We start from the raw sequence: 18,344 nt of genomic DNA on the forward strand, positions 1-18,344 counted from the left end.
ACTAGGAGGCGGCAAAATTGTGATCAGTGATTTTCACCGGAGTTACTAGGGTGACCTGAAGGTAACGCCTCCTTACAGTTTTACTCCACTTGCTAACTCACGTGAGAGCTACAAACACTCAGCTTCAACTGAGATTTCACCAGCCCCTAGTCTCCACGTGCCAGCTAACTGTGAAACAAACTCCCTCCCCATTAAGATAAGCCCACAGCTGAAGTACAGTATGTGAATAAGCCTGCTGGGACACAGCTTCCAAACCCTAACAGGAAAATATTTAATCAAAGACAGCAAACTCCATTCTCTTATTTTCCAACAGATATTAAAAAAACACATAGATATGATGATATAAAATTGGCACTTTCACAGTAAACACATCTGTGTCCCAGTGCAGATTATTCCCAATAACAACTGGAGCTACTGGCTAAAGCTGAAAGTGTTTTCTCCTTGCAGGCTGTGCCTTTTCTCAGCTCTACTGGGCCAGCCCTGACAAGAAGGATCTGGCTTCAGGTCTTCCTTGTGCATAAATAACAAACTTATTTGCAAGGTCCAGACAGCTGCATTGATGTAAATCCACCCAGAGAAGCCATCGCTGACCTAACTCAGTGGCAACTGGGCTGCGCAACTGTCAGAGGGAAACGCGACCTGCGGTACCGATGAACGAGGGACAACCGGACAAAACCAAGGTTTCAGTCTCAAACACCATGCTAAAATGTTGGGATCAGCAAACAAATGCTTTGTTGTTTCTTGGCCACTTGCAAATGGTGATTATTCCATATGAAATAATTAAAACACACGGACAGAATCCTCCAAGGCCTCTTTAGAAATCTTCTTTTCAAAACACACCCTCTTTTTAATCATTTACCGTTTGCAATAGAGAAGAAGGAAAAACAAGAAGGTAAGAAATCTGAGACGATCAAACCTCCTTTAGTCCCCACAAATAGACATTCACTGCTTTCCAATAGACTTGACGAATCATTTTTCTAAGTCGCCAAAAGATTTCGCAATTAAATGTTTATAGAAATAAGATGCATCTTCCTGCTCCTTCTGATGCCTCATGAGTTTTCCGGCTCCTCTCATAAAGAGCTTTCATTACTCTGGGCATGACGGAGCCAGAACTGCTACACGAGAAAGCTCCGATTTCAGCTCCATCCCAGTCACCGACCGAATGCCCAGAACCTTCATCACCGCTTTTGGATCACAGGAAAAAAAATAAACAAGAAAAGCGGAGTTTGAGTCCTAAGATCAGAACGGCATTTGCTGGACAGGTTTGTTAGAAAAAACAATCTCTGGACTTTGTGTAAACTAAGCATATTTGGTCAGGTACTAGGAGATCAAACAGACAGGGAGCCTCACAATTCCCTTCCCGCAGCCTCACGTTTGTGGTGACAACTGCACTTTCTACCGGTGAAATGTGACCTTTAGGCCCTGACATTTAGGCCCAGATTTTCCAACTTGTGTTACCTCCGCCTCCAGTTTCACAGGTGGAATTCACAGCACTAACGTTTAAATAGTTGGCAGTGTCCATCAAACATGAGCCCGTGTCTTACCCAACAGATCCTTAAAATGGAATATTCCCGCTCCAGAGACCGATGCCATGCTGGATGGTCAACTTACACGAGGTATTGGACATGCCGTATCTCTTGGGAAAATCAACATGCCAAGCGAAAGCTTCTCTCTCAAAATAGTTACCCTACTACCTTATTTCTCTTTTATTTGTTTCCCTACTGCAGTTACACAACACATTCTCGCTGGGGCAAAGGGGATCATTAGCAAGAGCACTTTTGGACACATACAAACAGGCAGCGCTAAATGTGCTCCAGAAAAAGGAAGATTAATAGTCTTCCCACATGAGAAGGCATAACGAGGCAAGTGGATCCTCCATTAGCTTGTCTCAGAAACATCTCAGGAAAGCACCGTACACTCAGAGTGGAAGCATGGTGGTTCAGCAATTATTTGTTTAAAAAGTCCAACTGCAATTGTAGGGAAAGAGCTCAGCTGTGATCACGCATCACATCTCTTGTCTTGGATTAGCTGCTAAGTTTAAAGTACTTTCTGTCTGGCCAACGAGAGTGATTTACTGGCATGGAGAAATGTTTTAAATATCGAGAGGTTTCATGCTCAGCCAAACCAATTGTTCCTGAAGCTCTCTAAAAGACTCTTGTCCCTAATGAGGGAAGGGAACAACTGAACGAAACCTAGAGATATGGCAGCCGGAGATCCACCAGCCGGACCCCCTCCTGCTGCCGCAAGGTCATTTCTCCCTCTTGAGGGCCTATGTCCTGCTGTTACACACACAGGCTAAGCGTCAGTCAAGAGAAGTCAGTCAAGTATTTTCATGTTACAAACCCAACTCCTTTCTCTGCTGTAAAGAAGGGTTATAGGCTCAAATTCCGCAGGACCACTGTTGGCAGGGATGGGTTAAGAGGGAAAATGGAATTATGAATTTAATCCAAATCTAAGGCACTGAATGGACTAAGCAGAAGATGAGGAATATACTGCAACACTTCATAGATTACCCATTATGACTGTGTGGTCTCATGTCCACGCTGATACCAGAGGAGATGCAGGCCAGCTGTGATTTTACCCAGCTCACACTTCTTTCATGTGTTGCCTCTTGTCTTTATAAATTCATTTTTACGTAAGAGAGCTGTGTCAGACCTGAGCTCCCAGTGCAATCTTCCTTCCGTACTTGCAGAATTAATTCAGTCAGCCAGGTCCTATTTCTCCTTGGACACCACACAAAGAATTACAAATGGCTCTATTTGTGCCCCGTCAGTACAAAAAGTGATGTCAAAAGTGTAACAGGAAGGAGGAAAGGACCCAATTACAAAAGCAAGATCTGTGAGACAATCTTGGTCCCACGACAGTGAGAGGTGGAAATTAGGAACATCTCATCTATCTATCAGTTGGGGTCATTCAATGAGAGTGTTACCAAGAGGAAAGGTGGCACTTCGAAATGTCAACTACAACTTTCCAGACCCAAACTGTACTTCAGCTTCCTCTGCCCCCTGTGCCTTCATCTCTAACATGACAGGAAGGTAAGCTTGAGCAACAGGAATTCAGTTTTCAAGAAGGAGCCTAACTGTTCTGCAGTTTAAGAACCAATTAATGGTTTTGCAGAAGTCGCGCGCTCCACCCAGGGGGGCTGCCTGGTTGCATAGAGGAAGTGCATGGTGTTGACTTCCCAAACTGAGTCACCGTTGTGAGCCCTGGGGCAGTATTTATAGAGTTGGGGGAAAATTTCCAGGAAACATCACTTACTGGCACTCACAAAAATAGCAAGGAAACTCTTCAATTACTAAACTTTTAAGGAAGAAAGAGTTCTTCCTTAATGACAAGACAGCAAAGCAGCAGCCTCTATGACTTGCTTGGAAGCAGTTACAACTAATACTGTTTCTTATCTCACTTTTCCCTGACAGTAGTAGATGTTTTTCTCCTCTCTCTTCTACTGATTATTTCCAGGATAAGATGCTGAAGTCAGCCTTGTCTCTGAAAACTTTACCAATTCTCTCCTGGAACATGTCTGCAATACCATCCATAGGTTGAACCCAAGCCCATGCACGCAGAGACTCGAGTGAACCCAGGTACCAACAACAGATCAACCACAGCAGCCCAGAGGTCAGCGTGAACCCTTCATCCAACTGTCCAGGATCCCGATTTGGGGGAATGGTTGCAGCCTTCACTAAACCATACGAATCTGCAGGTAAACCTGTTACTGGAAGTCAATTTATCCCATGCAGAGGTGAGCTGGTCCCTCTGCACAACCTAGACATGCCCTGGGATCACAGAGCGGACAAAAGCAGAGAAAGGGCACAGATTAGCAGCTGGATCAGTCACCTGAAACTCTCTGTTCCCCTCCACATACGCAACAGTTTTCCTGTGTCTCCTCAGAGCCAGAGACTAAGCCAGGCTTTCAGAAACATTTTGTCCCCACAATAGTTTTAAGGATGCAACTGCAAATCTGGGGGATGCTCAACCATCTTAGAGCATGCGCCTTTCCATTAAACACACATGGATTTATGCTCTTGCTTAGCGAGGGTGGCCAGACTATCCCAGACATGGTCCCTTTCCCCTAAGCAGCCAGCATACCCCATAGGGAAGGACGTAGACTAGTTGACCACAGAAGTGCAACTTTCTGAAATAAAAAAATCTTTTAAAAGCACAAAATATGAGCACACGAGCTTGTCCCCATCCCACACACAAAGTGCAAATTCCTAATTTTATTACTATGACTTCCAGACTGTCCCCACCACCACCCTCCCCTCTGAGCCCTGGGGCCAACGTTGGCCAAACAGCCTTTGAGGAGGCCTCAAAGATGTTCCCCTATGTGTCTTACACAAACCAGTAGCTTGGAAGAGGACTGAAAATCAGGGTAATGAGAGAAAGGCTGCTGGCATGAACTCGACCAGTACCTGCCCCATTTGACCTCTCAGCTGGGCTGTCCCAGCACAGCTGCTGGGAGGGCAGATCGGGTCCAGCTCTCTGCCAAGCTGTCAATCAGCACGGCACACAGTCCATGACATTCATGGGACGTGACACCCCATGCAACGCAACGGAGACCCAACAAGTTTGTTTTGTACATGCCACCACGGTGTCGGCAGATACAGCAACGTGCTTTGGCTAGTACTGACACGGGAAACATTCAAAGCACTCGTGCAGAGATAAGAGGCTCCCCTCATCCCCTGCCTGAGACATGCTGACCTCCCCTCCCTCCTTTCTCTCTGGCGTTGTTGAAGATAATACAAAAATCTGCCACTTATTTTTAAAAATGTCTCTGTTTCAGAGGAGTTCCCCCCCCTTGTTTTTCTGAGGCCAATTAAAAATAAAAGTTTACCAGCAAGATGACAAGGAAAAAAAAAAGTGTCTGATATCACTGGATCCAGCCTATAAGCATCTCGCACATAAAAGAATTATGTCCCTGAGCACTTTCCAACAGACTTTCAGAAAATTTCATCTTTCTACTTCCCTGGCTGGATAGTCTGTTTGAGTAATTTTCTCTTTCTCCTGGGGCTGGTTGCTAAGAGACATGCTATTACTTCTCCCTCTCTTATGACCCGATTACTGTGATCAGCAAAGACAGAGTGCAGACAACAGCCTGACACGACTCATACAAGAACATCGGGCTCGTTACAAAATGATGGACTGTATTAACACTCCGCAGCCCCTTCGCTCGCCGTGGCCTTTGCAGAGTCTCCTGGCACAACTGGGGGCTTTTACTTCCCCGGCTTCTGAAGTGCGCATTCAAACATTTTAAATCGCAGGACTGGGAAGGGAGAAGAATGGACTTTTACCTCCTGTGTTTCACTGCCAGTCAGCCGGAGCAGTGTTAATGGATCCTCGTTGAGAAACCCTCCTTTCCTTACTCTTCCCAAGAAGTGGCCCAGGAACTATGATTATTCCTTCTCACTCTCCTGCAAAAAACTTTGCAAATATATAACGTGCAGCGGGTTAGCACATTCCCTTGAAGAGTTCGATGGCACGTTGTAAAGTTGATCTTGACACTTCAGGGGCCAAGAGGTGACCTGGTCCTGCAAAGAGCTGAGCTGGATTGCTCTGAATGAGGAAAGCAGCTGGAAATGCAGCCAACTGTATGTGCCCGGTGGTCCCAAGGAAGCCACCAGGATGCCCAACGTGTTTCCAGCACGTGCTGAAACAGCCACAGCCTGGTACTGTCTCCTTTGCAGAAGAGCCCTCGGTGATGGGGCCAGTGGGGGAGATGGGAAACTTGGAGCTCAGATTGTGAGCTTGCGCTGAGGGGCACGTGGGGCAAAAAGTTAAGGAAGGTTGATTTTGTTGATGTTGTTACCAAAGAACAGGTCTGCTGCCAGCTGGTGTGGCTCAGAATGGGGTCACCAGCCTCAGAGACCGTCAGTCTCCACTTAGTAAGAATTTAACCCTCATCACATACACTTTTTATAATATAAATTTCAAGCTTCTATATTTCTTATATTAAACCTACTTTTGAAAGATTGCGTTTACTAGTACTGTTTTAGTACCATTTTCCTACTCTGGAGGGCCCCCTCTCCTCCCACCAGCTTGCTCAGGGGCAGCTCCCATGGCAGGACCCCTGGGCAGACCCTCACACCACAGGTGCCCGGACTGTACAAAGCCCAATGCCATTGCAGAGTATCTAGAAAAGCCAGTTGCTAAATCTTCCCAAATAGATTTTGTAACAGACTTGGCCCAAATGCACAGGTCCCTCCTCTTATAATCAGTCCTCACCTCCATGGCACTTCCCACAAACTCAGTGCTTGGCAAAACACATGCCAGTTCTCACGTCAGTATGATTTCTACCAACCAGTCCTTCATGCCAGGCTTTGCATTATGGTTTGGTCATGTCTAGACTAAACCAAAACCATTCCTTAGTCATTGTCATCACAGGAATTAAGAGTTGGAAAAGACCTGTGAGTCTTTTGCACTTCACAGCTCCTCAAATAGTTTGGGTAAATCCCCAATCCAGCTCCTACAGCATGCTTGCACGTTCTTACGTGGCTATGACTTTCCAGTGTGCATGCTAGTTAAAGAAGAAGACAGAAGGGGAATTTTTAGATAGTGATGTCTGCTTATTAGGAACTAGATCAGATCCCTGCTCATCCCTTTCCGCATAACCACCCGCACCGGGGCAGCCAGAGCCGCAGGACTCTCAGTCCTACTCAGGGACCCTCAGCTCTTGCTCCCAGTCCTTCTCAACACGCTTCGCTTAGCAACGAGCATTTTGGGCCTCGTATATTTAGTCCAAATTGTAATTGTGTAATGTTCACTGCCAGAAATGCCTGCTCTTTGGCCACAAGTACAGCTTCTGTGGCTTCAAGAGTTGCTCGTTCATTCTTCTAAGCTTTTATTAGACCAACCTGTAATATAATCCAATAGACGTTTATTGGTTGCTCTGACTTAGCAGTACTCTGTCTGGTGGAGTAAAAAAGCTTTAGGCAGAGAAAAGGAAAAATATACGTATAATGCTTTATTATAACAGTTAGTTTTCAGGGCAGAGAAGAGCTGCATTCTGTGAACAAGAGCAAAAAAATAAAAAATATTACTCGACTGTTAACTGTCATATAACAATTGTTATTATTTAACAGACTAGCATCTGGAGGATGTTAAAATTTCAGATTAAAATAAAAGGGACAAGTGCTGCCTGCCTGAATTCAAGCTATTTCTGCATTAACATTGCTCTCTCGCTTTGATTGGGCACCACAGCCCTTTAAAACTATATAGAGGACAAACATCATCTTTTTAAAAGTAGGTTTGATATAGTTGATGACAGATGTTTGCAATTTGAATTATAAAGAGATGGCTTCTTTCCATTCCAGTGTATGTCAGAACCATCTTTTTTTCTCTTTTTCCCTTCCCTTTTTTTGCCCTTTTTCTTTATTCCACCCAAACTACTGTGGTTCACAGTACAGGCCACTGCAAAGATGAATCACTATTCAGTGTTTGAAATAATGAAGTGGAAAAATTAAATATAGTATCTTGGAAGAACAGACAGACAGGAGGAAAAGAAAATGAGAAAAAAAAATAGGCATGGCAGAAAAAATTAAAAATCTACCTGCTGAGGAGTGTAATGTTTGCTTTATGATACCAAATAACAGAGAAAATATGAGCTCACTCGCCAGAATTAAAAACAAGGCTAGGCACTACTTGAAGTAGTTCCCAAATAAGAGGCAACGTGTTCCAGAGCCTGTGAAACTTTAATATTTGTAATTCTAACAAAACACAGTCAGAATTGTTAATAAAACCTGGTGGCTTGACTTGACATTTTGTGAACTACGGGTAAGTATATTGGTTCAATAATAGTTTTTATGCACCTGTTTTATGTTGCTTTTTTCCCAGTGCCATTATCTGAGGTGGGATTTCAAAAAAGAAAATGTTCATCCTGAGAGCAGAGCCTAGACCTACGTATTTGTCTCTAACAAAAAAAGCAGATGCAGACACAATTATCCAGCCCAAGCAGTAACAATTTCTGGGATGACTGCAATCAAAACAGTAGGACCCACCCAGAGCCGGTTAATTTACACCGGTGAGAATCACAAGTCCTGATACTGGTTCACCATGCTGTGGACAACTGGGCAAAACTCCATGTCTCCATAACTCATAAGCTATGAAGTAGAGGGATGCTGCCCGGGCACAAAGGCACCAGCTCGGTCTCACGCCTCTTCAACACAGCTCAGCTTGCTTGGGGCAATGTAAATCCGCTATTATACAAATGAGAACCACCACTCGTTTCCAACTGGTTTCACTTGGTTCTTAACCAACGGGGAAGAGGATGTCATTAGAGAGAAATCAATGGAGACTTCCGAAAGGCTGCTCCGAACTGGTTCGCAGCTACCTCTTAATGAGGAACCCCCGCCTTCCCTCTTGTTCTGCAGGGTTCGGGGGCTATATTTGTGCTTTAAATGCTCTTGCGTAGAAGGTAGCAAAGCCACCACCAAGAGGCCTGGAGCTTCAAGTTCATTTTCACTGGCTATATTTTGTAAGAGGACTGTGGACGATGCAGTCCTGACACTAATGAATAAAGTATTGTTTCATCTGCTCCATTTCATTCAGTGCAAGAAACACTTGGAAGAACAAAAGCAAGGATTAAGAAGGGCTTTAAAAGTTTATAATACTCAATTTAAAAAAGCTACCTGAAAAAAAAAAAAAAAGCACCAACATGGGGGCTGTGCTCAGGCACAGTCAGGATGATTTGCAACAGTAAGGTTACCTCTTTATTTCCACAACAGTTTTCATCTCCAGGAACTCAATCCCGAGAGCACGATGGGACCAGAAAAGGATTAGAGCACTTCTCAGCCTATGTTTTTTTGTTCCATCAGTGAGACAGTGCCTCCCCTCCAGAGCATCAATGATTTTTTCAGCTGGTGGCAGAGCTGAGGAGCAAGGCAGAGGCAAAGACCAGCAGATCCCACTGGAAAAACTCTGGTACTCACAGGACTCAGTTCAGCATCAAAACGACCGAGTAACAACGTATTCCCATGCCTCATCCGGGCAGCAGCATCGGTCCATGTGCACAACTCACAACATGTGCAAGACAGTGAGCCTCTGCTTCTGTGGCGATGAAAGACTAAATTGCATTATCTCACGTTAGTGCTGGATGAGGCGCACACAAACCACCACCCGAGCGCGGCTGAGACGCAGCTCGCGGCTCCTGCGGCCCAGCCTCCTCCCGACGACGCGCACAGCACTGCAGCAGCTCCCGAGAAGCACCAAGGAGCAGGTATGCCGCCTCCCAACCAACACGGCCCTCCCACGAGCGAGGATTCCTCTCGCTACGGTGCAGACCCAGCACAGACAACCAGAAAAAAAAAAACACAAAACCCGCAGAATCTCCCAAGTCAGCCTGAATTTATTCTTTCAGGGCTCTCATCCAAGTAATGAATAGACTCTGGACCTGGCTAGCTTCTACGCACTGTCAAAGATTGCCACGCAGGGAAGAGCACTGCTAAAACATGGAGTGTCTAGTCCAATAAACCCATGCCCAAGCTTCAAAAATTAGACAGAGCTACTGATAGCAGCTGCTGTAAACAGAACCACTAGATATATCTGCCTATTAAAAAAAAAAACAACAAACCAACACACAGCCTGATAGTTCATGCCCCCAGCCCCCTACAGACACAGCAGGATATGATCAGCCGGTGCTCAAGAGCCTCCACGTGCAGGAAAAGGAGGAGGGCAGGGAGGGCCGAGCCCTGGGAAACCTGGATCAGCCGAGTTCAAGCATACGCATTGGTGTCAACCACGTAACCTCGCCCTGGAGCTGGAGCTGCTGTTGTGCCTTGTCTCATGAGCCACTGCCCTGTCCTCCAACCAAGGTAAATGGAAGGAGGCGGTTTTAAAAAAAAAAAAAAGTAATGAAAACCTCAAAGACCTTCACATGAGTCTTGTTGTTCACCATATCTGAAAGTCACCCAAGGAAAGGAAGGAGAAGGGAAGAGCTTGCTTTGATTCTCATCCCTTCATTTAGTTTCCATTAAGTCCATATTAACTGTTTCTGCAGGTATATTCACCAAGGCTGGCAATTACAAGGAAAAGACATCAGCACTGATAAATACTGAATTTAGAAGGACCCAGCAGCACAACCTGAAGTGGCTAATTTTGCAAATTGTGTCCTCAGAGCCTCAGAAGGTGACAGAGAAGCACGTCAAAGCGCTGTGCAGCCCTATAAACCGAGCGACTGTCCTGGGAGGGATGCTGTCTGCACATCCCTTTCTGGCCAGGGTTGGCATTGCGGTATCTCAGTCTGTCTCGGGCAGCTTGAGAAACATACATGGTCGGATTCATATGAATGAAAGACATTGCAAGAATATGAGGAACTTGGTTTCTTGGGAGTGGAGATGGTCATCTTTGCAGGAGCAGGAGACCTCTGGGTGCCAAGCAATGATCTGGCATTTCCCAGTAGGCAAGGATGGACTCATTCCCTTCCCTGTCACCATCAAATCACCCTTCAAGTGACCACTCATTATGGCAGAGGAGGTGTATTCGACCCGTAGGAGCTGTGGCAGTGCTCATGAATGCTGGACTGGGAAGCCCAATCCTGCAACCTGGCCAGGCTTCATCAGCAGTGTTGTTTCTCCTGGACTTGCACTGCTCACATCTGCGAGATTTGATTTGGAGGGGAGGGGGAAGGCAAGGGGAAAAGAGCTTCGGCGGTTATGAAAACAAGCTTGAAACAAAAGGATCCAAACCGAAAGGCAAATCACACCGCAAAGCCTGCAGCTCACTGCGCTCAAGCCGTCCAATGGCCCGAAGAGCCCCGACTCAGGCTTTTCCAAGCACCTCAGGCTCACAACAGATTTTTACGTTTTTGAAGCCCCTGATTTTGGCCTCACAACCCCTGGTGCCATCCCAGCGCACCCCGACTGCCCCGCCACAGCAGCACTCGCTTGGGAGCGGCTGCCAGCTCTCCTCCCCGTGCCACGCAGCCTGCAAGCTCGCACCGGCACCGCCGCCGCCAGGCCCACGGCCGCGCGCACGAAGCCGGTGGATCAAGCACCACCAACCTCGCTCCGCACCAGACGCCTCCTTCGCCCGCCCTGGAGGGTGAGGCCCCATTTTCTGGGACTAGTGAAAGGAGGAGAAAAGGGAATTTGCTTCATCTGCAAGCTGTAAATCCTCCCCATCTTCCTGAGCCCAGCGTAGAGGAACAGCTGTGTGGCAGCATTTCCCCAAGGGCCCAGCTCTGTTGATGATGCTGAAATACCAATTTAAGTGTAAAAGCTGGAAAGCAGGAGAGAAATAAGTGGCAGGGAAAGGAGAGAGGGCAACCATAGAATCACGGAATGGTTTGGGTTGGAAGGAACCTTCAAAGATCATCTAGTCCAACCCTCCTGCCATGCGCAGGGACATCTTTCACTAGATCATGAGGCTCAAAGCCTCATCCAACCTGACCTTGAACACTTCCAATGATGGGGCATCCAATGCTTTTAAAGGAAACAAAATTAACACTGTTTCCTTGGAAGAAGGCATTATTTTGCTTAAGAGATTTTTTTGTTCAGTGAGTACAGAGGATGAGACCTGCTATGCATGCTTTTGGATAGGGTCTGCTGAGGAACAGAGGGAAGAGGCAGGTAGCACCAAACACGTGTGAGCACAGAGAAAGGAGCCAAATACTGGCTGAGGTGGACTGTCAGGACCCACGGCTGGATGATGTCTCATCCATCTCGGGACCTGTCTTCTCCCAACACGCAGAAGATGCTTTCTAATTGCAGACGCATCCAGCTCCATCTATGGACCACCCTTGGCCCCGGTGCCACTCTTTTAGAGCCACTGCTGGACACCTCATTTTGACTTCCAGCCCAACTCATTAGCAGTTGCACTTCCTCCCCATCCACACTTGTTTAATCTTGCAGAAAATCATCTTCCCGAAGCTCGAACAGCTCTCCTCCCTCTGTGGGGTAAATACAGAGCTGTGTAAGACATCGGGCACCTGTACGTCTCAGGAACCGTGGTGCTCACGCCTCCCAGGATCAGGCAAGGTAAATCCCCCGCAAACTGTCACAGGGGGGAACGCTAGCACTAAATCCTCCAGAAACCCAGCCCACACCACAGCTCGTGGAAGTCTGGTCCGGTGTTTGTAGAACCTATAAAAACACAGCTGTGCTCGCCTCTCCAGCCAGCTGCACGGCAGAGACCCATGCAGGACATTAATCAGAGCTGTGGTCTTATTGATTATGATTATTATTATTATTATTATTATTATTACTACTACTACTGCAGCCATACCTGGGGGCCCCCAAACAGATCCCTGCGACAAGAAGAGACGGTCTCTGCTTTGATGAGTTGACAAATCTAGTCTGAAACAAGTCGCAGCGAGTCAGCGTGGCACATAGCGAGGAGGGGAGCTGGCAGCTCTCGGAAAATTGCTCACTTAGCTGGTCTAAACCACACATGCCTTGAGTGCTTCCAGTCACATTAAAACGCTGCTGGTTTATAAACCGCTGGCTGTTGCAATTTCACTTTTTTTCAGTCATTTAACCATTTCTAACTTGTTTTAAAGTTCCGTTGAGTAGCTTTTAATCTGGCTCATTTTTGTGCAGGTGTCAGGGAAAAAAATAAATAAAATCAAAGTCCAGGTGAGACCAAGGAAATGCCTTGGTGGGAGGGAGTGGCGGGGTACAGCCGTTCCCCCACCATGCACACAGCGCCTGCTCCACAGCCTGTCACTCCAGTGTCTTTCCCCTGCGCTTTCAACACATTCAAGAAATAAAACCACAAATGCTATCAGCCAGGCAGACCCACTACATGCAAGCAACTTACCCACAAAATAATAATAAAGAAATGCAAGGCCAGAGGATGTATTTTCCTGAATGTTAAAAGCAGCAAGCTGAAGAAATTACCGGGAACAGAATTTGCCAGTCTCCCAGCGAGACTCCCGATACCATCCCTGCAGCCTCTGGTAGCAGGGAACCAACTCCAGCGACACGGCTGGGGCAGGCAAGGCTGTGCCAGGCTGTGATGTGCACGGCCGCTTTCTGCCCCATTGCAGCCCTGGGACAGCCCTTCCCCGGAGCGGCACCGCCGCTCGCACTCACCTCCGGCAGAAGGATGCTGCACTGCGTGCTACTCACGCCCTGGGCAGAAAGCCCGTGTGCCTCCGGCGAGGCACCTCCGGAGGGGCAGGAGGGATGAAAACACACTGGGGTGCAAGGGGATGCTGCAGCTCCTCCACCTACAGACTCACAGCTATACAGATGGGAAAGACCTGTGACCAACGGAGAACAAATTTAGGCAAAACAGCTCGTGGTGCCCCTTTACACAGGGAACCAGTGGGCACAGAGCCGTCTCCCAGGCTGAATTATTGCTGCAAAAACAACAGAGGTAATTGAAGAAACAATTAGGGAGCCTGGAGGAGAGAAGGGAGACACAGAAAGTGAATGAAGCATGTTGGGCTAAGTATTTTCTCGCTGTCCCCCCTCGCCTGCCAGATCCCAGAAGTCTCGTGTTCTCAGGGTTATATATGGCTGGGCTAATGGCTTTGCACCGGCTGCTGACACCGACCAGCAGCGCGTCACCTTCTGAAAGTGGATTAGCTTAAGCTGCCAGCACGCTGTCACATCACTGAGCCAGTCCCTGACCAGGTCTTGGCCAACCCTTAGCTCTTCCAGGCCTGTCAGATGACAATGGGATCTCCAAAAGCCCAGCTTCAAGACAAGGCAAGGGATCGGCACTGAAAAAGGCCTCCCATGAGCTCACGATGTCTCCTGGTTTCTAACAGACCTGGCGATGCCTAGCTGCTTGCGGGACTGGGTGGTCAATGTTGCATGAGAAATGTTTGAGTACCTCGTCTCCCCGCTCAGCCTGCAGCGTCTGCTCTGCTCTTAGGGAAAGCCTCCTTCCCCAAATGCCAAGAAACAAAGAATTTTTTAGAAGGTGATAGTGTTACTGAGTCACATATAATGTGATCTGCAATCACTAAAGCACCGACAATTAAGGCATACTGACATTTTTCACAAAAAAAATAGTGGCTGATCAACAACAATTTTCCTAGGGAAAAAAGTGTCATTTTCCATTATTATTTTAAATTTTAAGAGAATGAGAAAAACAAGAATTTCCACTTGACTCGAAGGTGACATTTTCATTGCACTTCAGAAATGGATTAATTTTTACTTTTTTAATTCCAAATGTCTTTCTCTTCCTCTTACTCGCTAATGTTTTGTTACTGAAGGCAACAGAACAGGTGCATATGACTTCGCTTTCCCCCTCCAACACATTTTCTTTTTTCGTTCTGAATTCTCCAAAGTTAGAGCGGCAGAGGGAAAAAAATGAAATACTCGTCAGACTTTTCCAACTTTCCTACAAAATGTCCTTAACTTTAGAAAATCGCTCAAGTGCTGCTCTGTTTTTCTTTCTCCTCTCCATTATTCTGTAGCCTTCCTGAAAATGCATATGCTTTCAAAAGATAGAGTAGAAAAAGGAAAAAAAGATACAGATTGCATTTATCTTATTGCACTCAACACAAAAGAGGGAAAAGTGGTGATGGAACAAAGTAGAGCATCCAAAACCAAAAATCAAAAGCTGGTTTGGCAATTTTCTTGAATACAGCTGAGTTTTTCCTTGGGGGAAGGATGGAGAAGTGGAGGGGGAAAGTTTTCCACCCATTTCTAACCATAGTAAATCACTGGGAATAGAAAAGTCACTACTCTGCTAAGACAGTCACCACTCTCTCCCAAAATCCTTGGCTTCCACCTTCCAGTAAGGCTCCATCACACACTCTCCACTGTCAGCTGGGGGCATCCAGGATGCTCCAATCAGCAGGTTTCCAGTTGCAAACCCCAGAGGCACTCCCAGCCGTGTGCTCCCGCTGCCGGGAACTCCCTCCCTCCATGTGTCCACAAGCCAGGAACCCAACTCCCACGCTCACTGCTTGACTACGTGAAGACAGGAGCACTTTTATATCAGGAGGCAGAGGAAGGCCGACACAGGGTGATTGACAGGTGTTTCTTCTACTGACATAACAGCTCCAGAGGCTATTGCAATGGTCATGTAAATATCCTCAGAATTATATCATTAAATTATTTCATATTCAAGAGTGTTCCGTAGTAGAGGCAAAAGAATAAAAGTAAAACTGCATCAAACCTGCAGGCTGGAGAGGAAGCACGCCTAGACCCCTTCTGCCAAACTTATGCCCTACCCATACTCCCACAGCTCAGTTCCACGTTTGTAAAGGATTCCCATTGTGCTGGGATGAAAGAACCAATAGTGAAAAGGGTTGTTCAAGCCTCAGCTCCTTGGATCAACATATACCAGCAAAGACCAAACACGCAAAATCCCTTGAAAAGTACCAGTCTTGGACGTAGGACATCTGCTTCCAATTAAAAACAAGAAAGATCTGTCCCCATGTCCTCCCCCAGCCCTGCACCTCTCAGGAGGGTAGTAGCCAGAGCAAGGGTAAGAGATACCTTCATATTCTTCTTGATTTGAATGATCTGAAACAGGGAGGCTCCCACAAACTCATGAACAAAGAGCAAGTCAAGAACAGTCTGTGTTAGCTGTTAATTCCTCTGAATTAGACAGTTGTCGTTCCTTCCTAAAAAAATAAATACTTACCATCACCTCCTGGTTGCTTGTATGGGTTGTACTTTGGCTTAGGGGCAACAACAGGCGCAAACTTCTTTGGTGTCTGCTGGGTGGACACCGAGATGCTGGGAGTCCCAAAGGTGTGTGTGGTCTCCATCCTTGCAGTAACGTGACCAACAGGCTCGTTGGTACTCTTGGGTGGCAGCCAGGACGGGTGGGACATGGTTCAGATCTAATAGGAGAGGCAAAGAGAATCACACATATGTTAGGAATTTAGGCTGAGGAAATAACAGTTGCAAACCTACTGCTTTGCTGGTTTATAAAATCAAACTTACAAAATCCTTTAACATGTTTAGCTTGTGCATGCTTATCTTTAAACATATTGGTCCTAATGTATAGGACTTATGATACAAACTTGTCTGTCTTTCCCCAGTAGGTCAGAAGTACTGATCAGCTCATTGGTGGTGCCTGCAAAAAGCATTGCTATTTTCCTCTTCAAACCAAAGCGGAGGCAGGCTGATACCCTGGAGAAGCCCATCAATCCCACTATCCATTCAGCATAGTAGTGATATATTTGCCTTTCCCTGTTAGGCTTTTGTGAGTACCTTAACGTACAAGGGTGCGGGTGCTCTGGGGCCAAGTGTAATCACAGGTAGGCAGACACACTTCCAAAATACACCTTTGGCACTTTTTCACATGTCATTTAGGACCCCACATCCCAGCAACTTTCATTCAAACTTTTAAGAAAAAGGATTTCAAAAGCAGCTAATCATTCTTGATGCCTCCATTTCTGAATGCTTAAGATATTTTAAAAGCATGTCAATTTTGAAAAAATGCCAGAATCCCACAACCGCTGACAACCAGGCTCCTTTTAGACATCTCGACTTGTGTAACAGAAAAGAGAGGCAGCCCAAATCATTATTTATTGATGAAAATCTTGGCTTTGGCCTCTTAAAAGCCTACATCACTTTTGAGAAGTGGACTCAGACGCTGCTGAAAATGTTGCCCATAAAAAACCTGTTCATTGCAATGAACAAGTGCTTTTCACTGCACACAAACCACGCTCGCTGGGTAGCAGCGATGATCCTACAGTACCATCAGATGGTCCTACAGAGCTGGATTTGAGATGTGATGAGGAAATGAAGACCGCACACAGACCAAAGCCAATGCTAATTTTGGAGAGCTTGAGCACCCTGTCACTTCTGCCCATGCTCTGCTTTGGTGTCAAGACTCGTCAAGGCCACCAAAACCAGCAGGCAGCTGCGACCCGATCAGGAAAGATTTGTTTTGATCGTGGAAAAGGATCAGTGCAAGAGATAGCACCAGGCCATGGGAGACACTAGCAGGCTACCATTGCAGAAAAGCACTTCCATCTCAGAACAATGGGACAAAGCAGAGGTGCTGCTGGATTTGCAAAGAGGAGGTCTCTAACTGCAGCAGCAAGTGCAATCGGCCAGGGCTGAGACGCAAGGGAGAGTCGCAGCTCTGCTGAGCGTGGCAGCAAAGGGCTGCATTAGCTGGTGCGAACAGTCCTCTGAGCTCAGGTGGGGAAGAGGAAAGGGGACAGATGAAGGGTGGCCTCTGGCAGGTGGAGACCCCCTTGGAGTGAAATCATTACTGAAGTCCACGGTGCTACAGCTCTCTATTCTGACACAGCTCTGAGGTGATGCATGCAGCTGTCTATTTGAACGGCTCACGAGGAGGTATTTCCAAAGCTGAGAAGTGCAGCCACATACAGCTCATTGATACCATGCAGGAATGCAGCCACAGGTCCACTCCTAGCCTACCTGCGCATATTCTTGGTTCCTCACAGCTAAGACTTCTATGCACACATGCTTCTCAGAGAAATAAACAACACTGAGCTCTTCAACCAGCCCCCAGGGATTATATGGAACATTTAGGCAGGAAGAAGGCATATCTGATAGCATACTTAAGTCTACCTAGAGAAAACACAGCAGAAATCACACTTCATTTCCCCCTTCTCCTAATCTGGGCTCACACATCACTAGAAACGTCAAGACTAAGCTGTTGGGACTTAGAAGCAGAGCTATTTTGCCAACTCATCCTGGCTGGCAAAGCACCTGCATCCTACAAGCTTCATGGTGGAGCAAATTTAGTTGAGTCCTTTATCAAAGAAGCAAATGAAGACTCTTGGGTATAGACTAGAGAAAGTAGTCCTGTGGGTTCCTGCATGGATAACCTTGTCCTAGCAATTTGCTGTTAGCAACGCTGAGTCAGTCTGGGGGAAAGGAGCAAGGTCTCCACATGGTAGTGTGGGGACAGCACCTCCAGCTAACAGCAATGACTGTTAAAACTGATGTATATATATGTGTGCTTATCCCAGCCCAGTAAGTTTACTCCAGGTAACAGGTTTCCTACTTGAGGAAGTACTTCTACTTGAAGTCCCAATGTCTGACCCAACACTAGGAGATAGACAATTTGTGGTCATCTTCCACCTCCATCGCTCCTTGTGTGGGAGAGGAACTGGCAAGTGCTAAACATCAGCACCACCACTTGTGGCTCTTCCTCACCGTGCAGTCTGACTGCTCCGCGTGCACAGTGGTTTCGCAATCCCCACCACTGGAGGACGAGCCCGTTGTGCCAGACATCTGACACGAGTGAAAGGGAAGGCCAGCACGGAGGGACTGGCTAGAAATGAGGCAGACGGGAGCGTGGCAGGAGCACCCTGGAGATGGACCAGGATCCAAGGCTAAGCTGCAAGGATGCGATTTTCCCTCCCACATATGCCTGCCTTCCGACCTTACATTAACAGTGCGGAGCATCATTTTGAAAGCAAGAAGTGAAAGACAGGTCCTCCCCACAGGGCCGGAGAGGAA

At 46.7% G+C, this 18,344-nt stretch overlaps 1 protein-coding gene across 13 annotated transcripts in view; it reads right to left on the reverse strand.

Annotated features, from left to right (window-relative positions):
* The window catches only part of LPP (LIM domain containing preferred translocation partner in lipoma), a 349,989-nt gene that overhangs the window by 205,872 nt on the left and 125,773 nt on the right, over positions 1–18,344 (reverse strand). For all 13 annotated transcript variants that reach the window (XM_075157104.1, XM_075157110.1, XM_075157103.1 and 10 more), the window contains one exon: positions 15,538–15,739. In XM_075157104.1, the coding sequence (XP_075013205.1) occupies positions 15,538–15,730 (193 nt within the window). In that variant the 5' untranslated portion in view covers positions 15,731–15,739. The remainder of the gene's footprint in view (positions 1–15,537; positions 15,740–18,344) is intronic.

This window comes from Calonectris borealis, chromosome 9, assembly GCF_964195595.1.
Source record: "Calonectris borealis chromosome 9, bCalBor7.hap1.2, whole genome shotgun sequence".
Taxonomy (NCBI): Eukaryota; Metazoa; Chordata; class Aves; order Procellariiformes; family Procellariidae; genus Calonectris; species Calonectris borealis.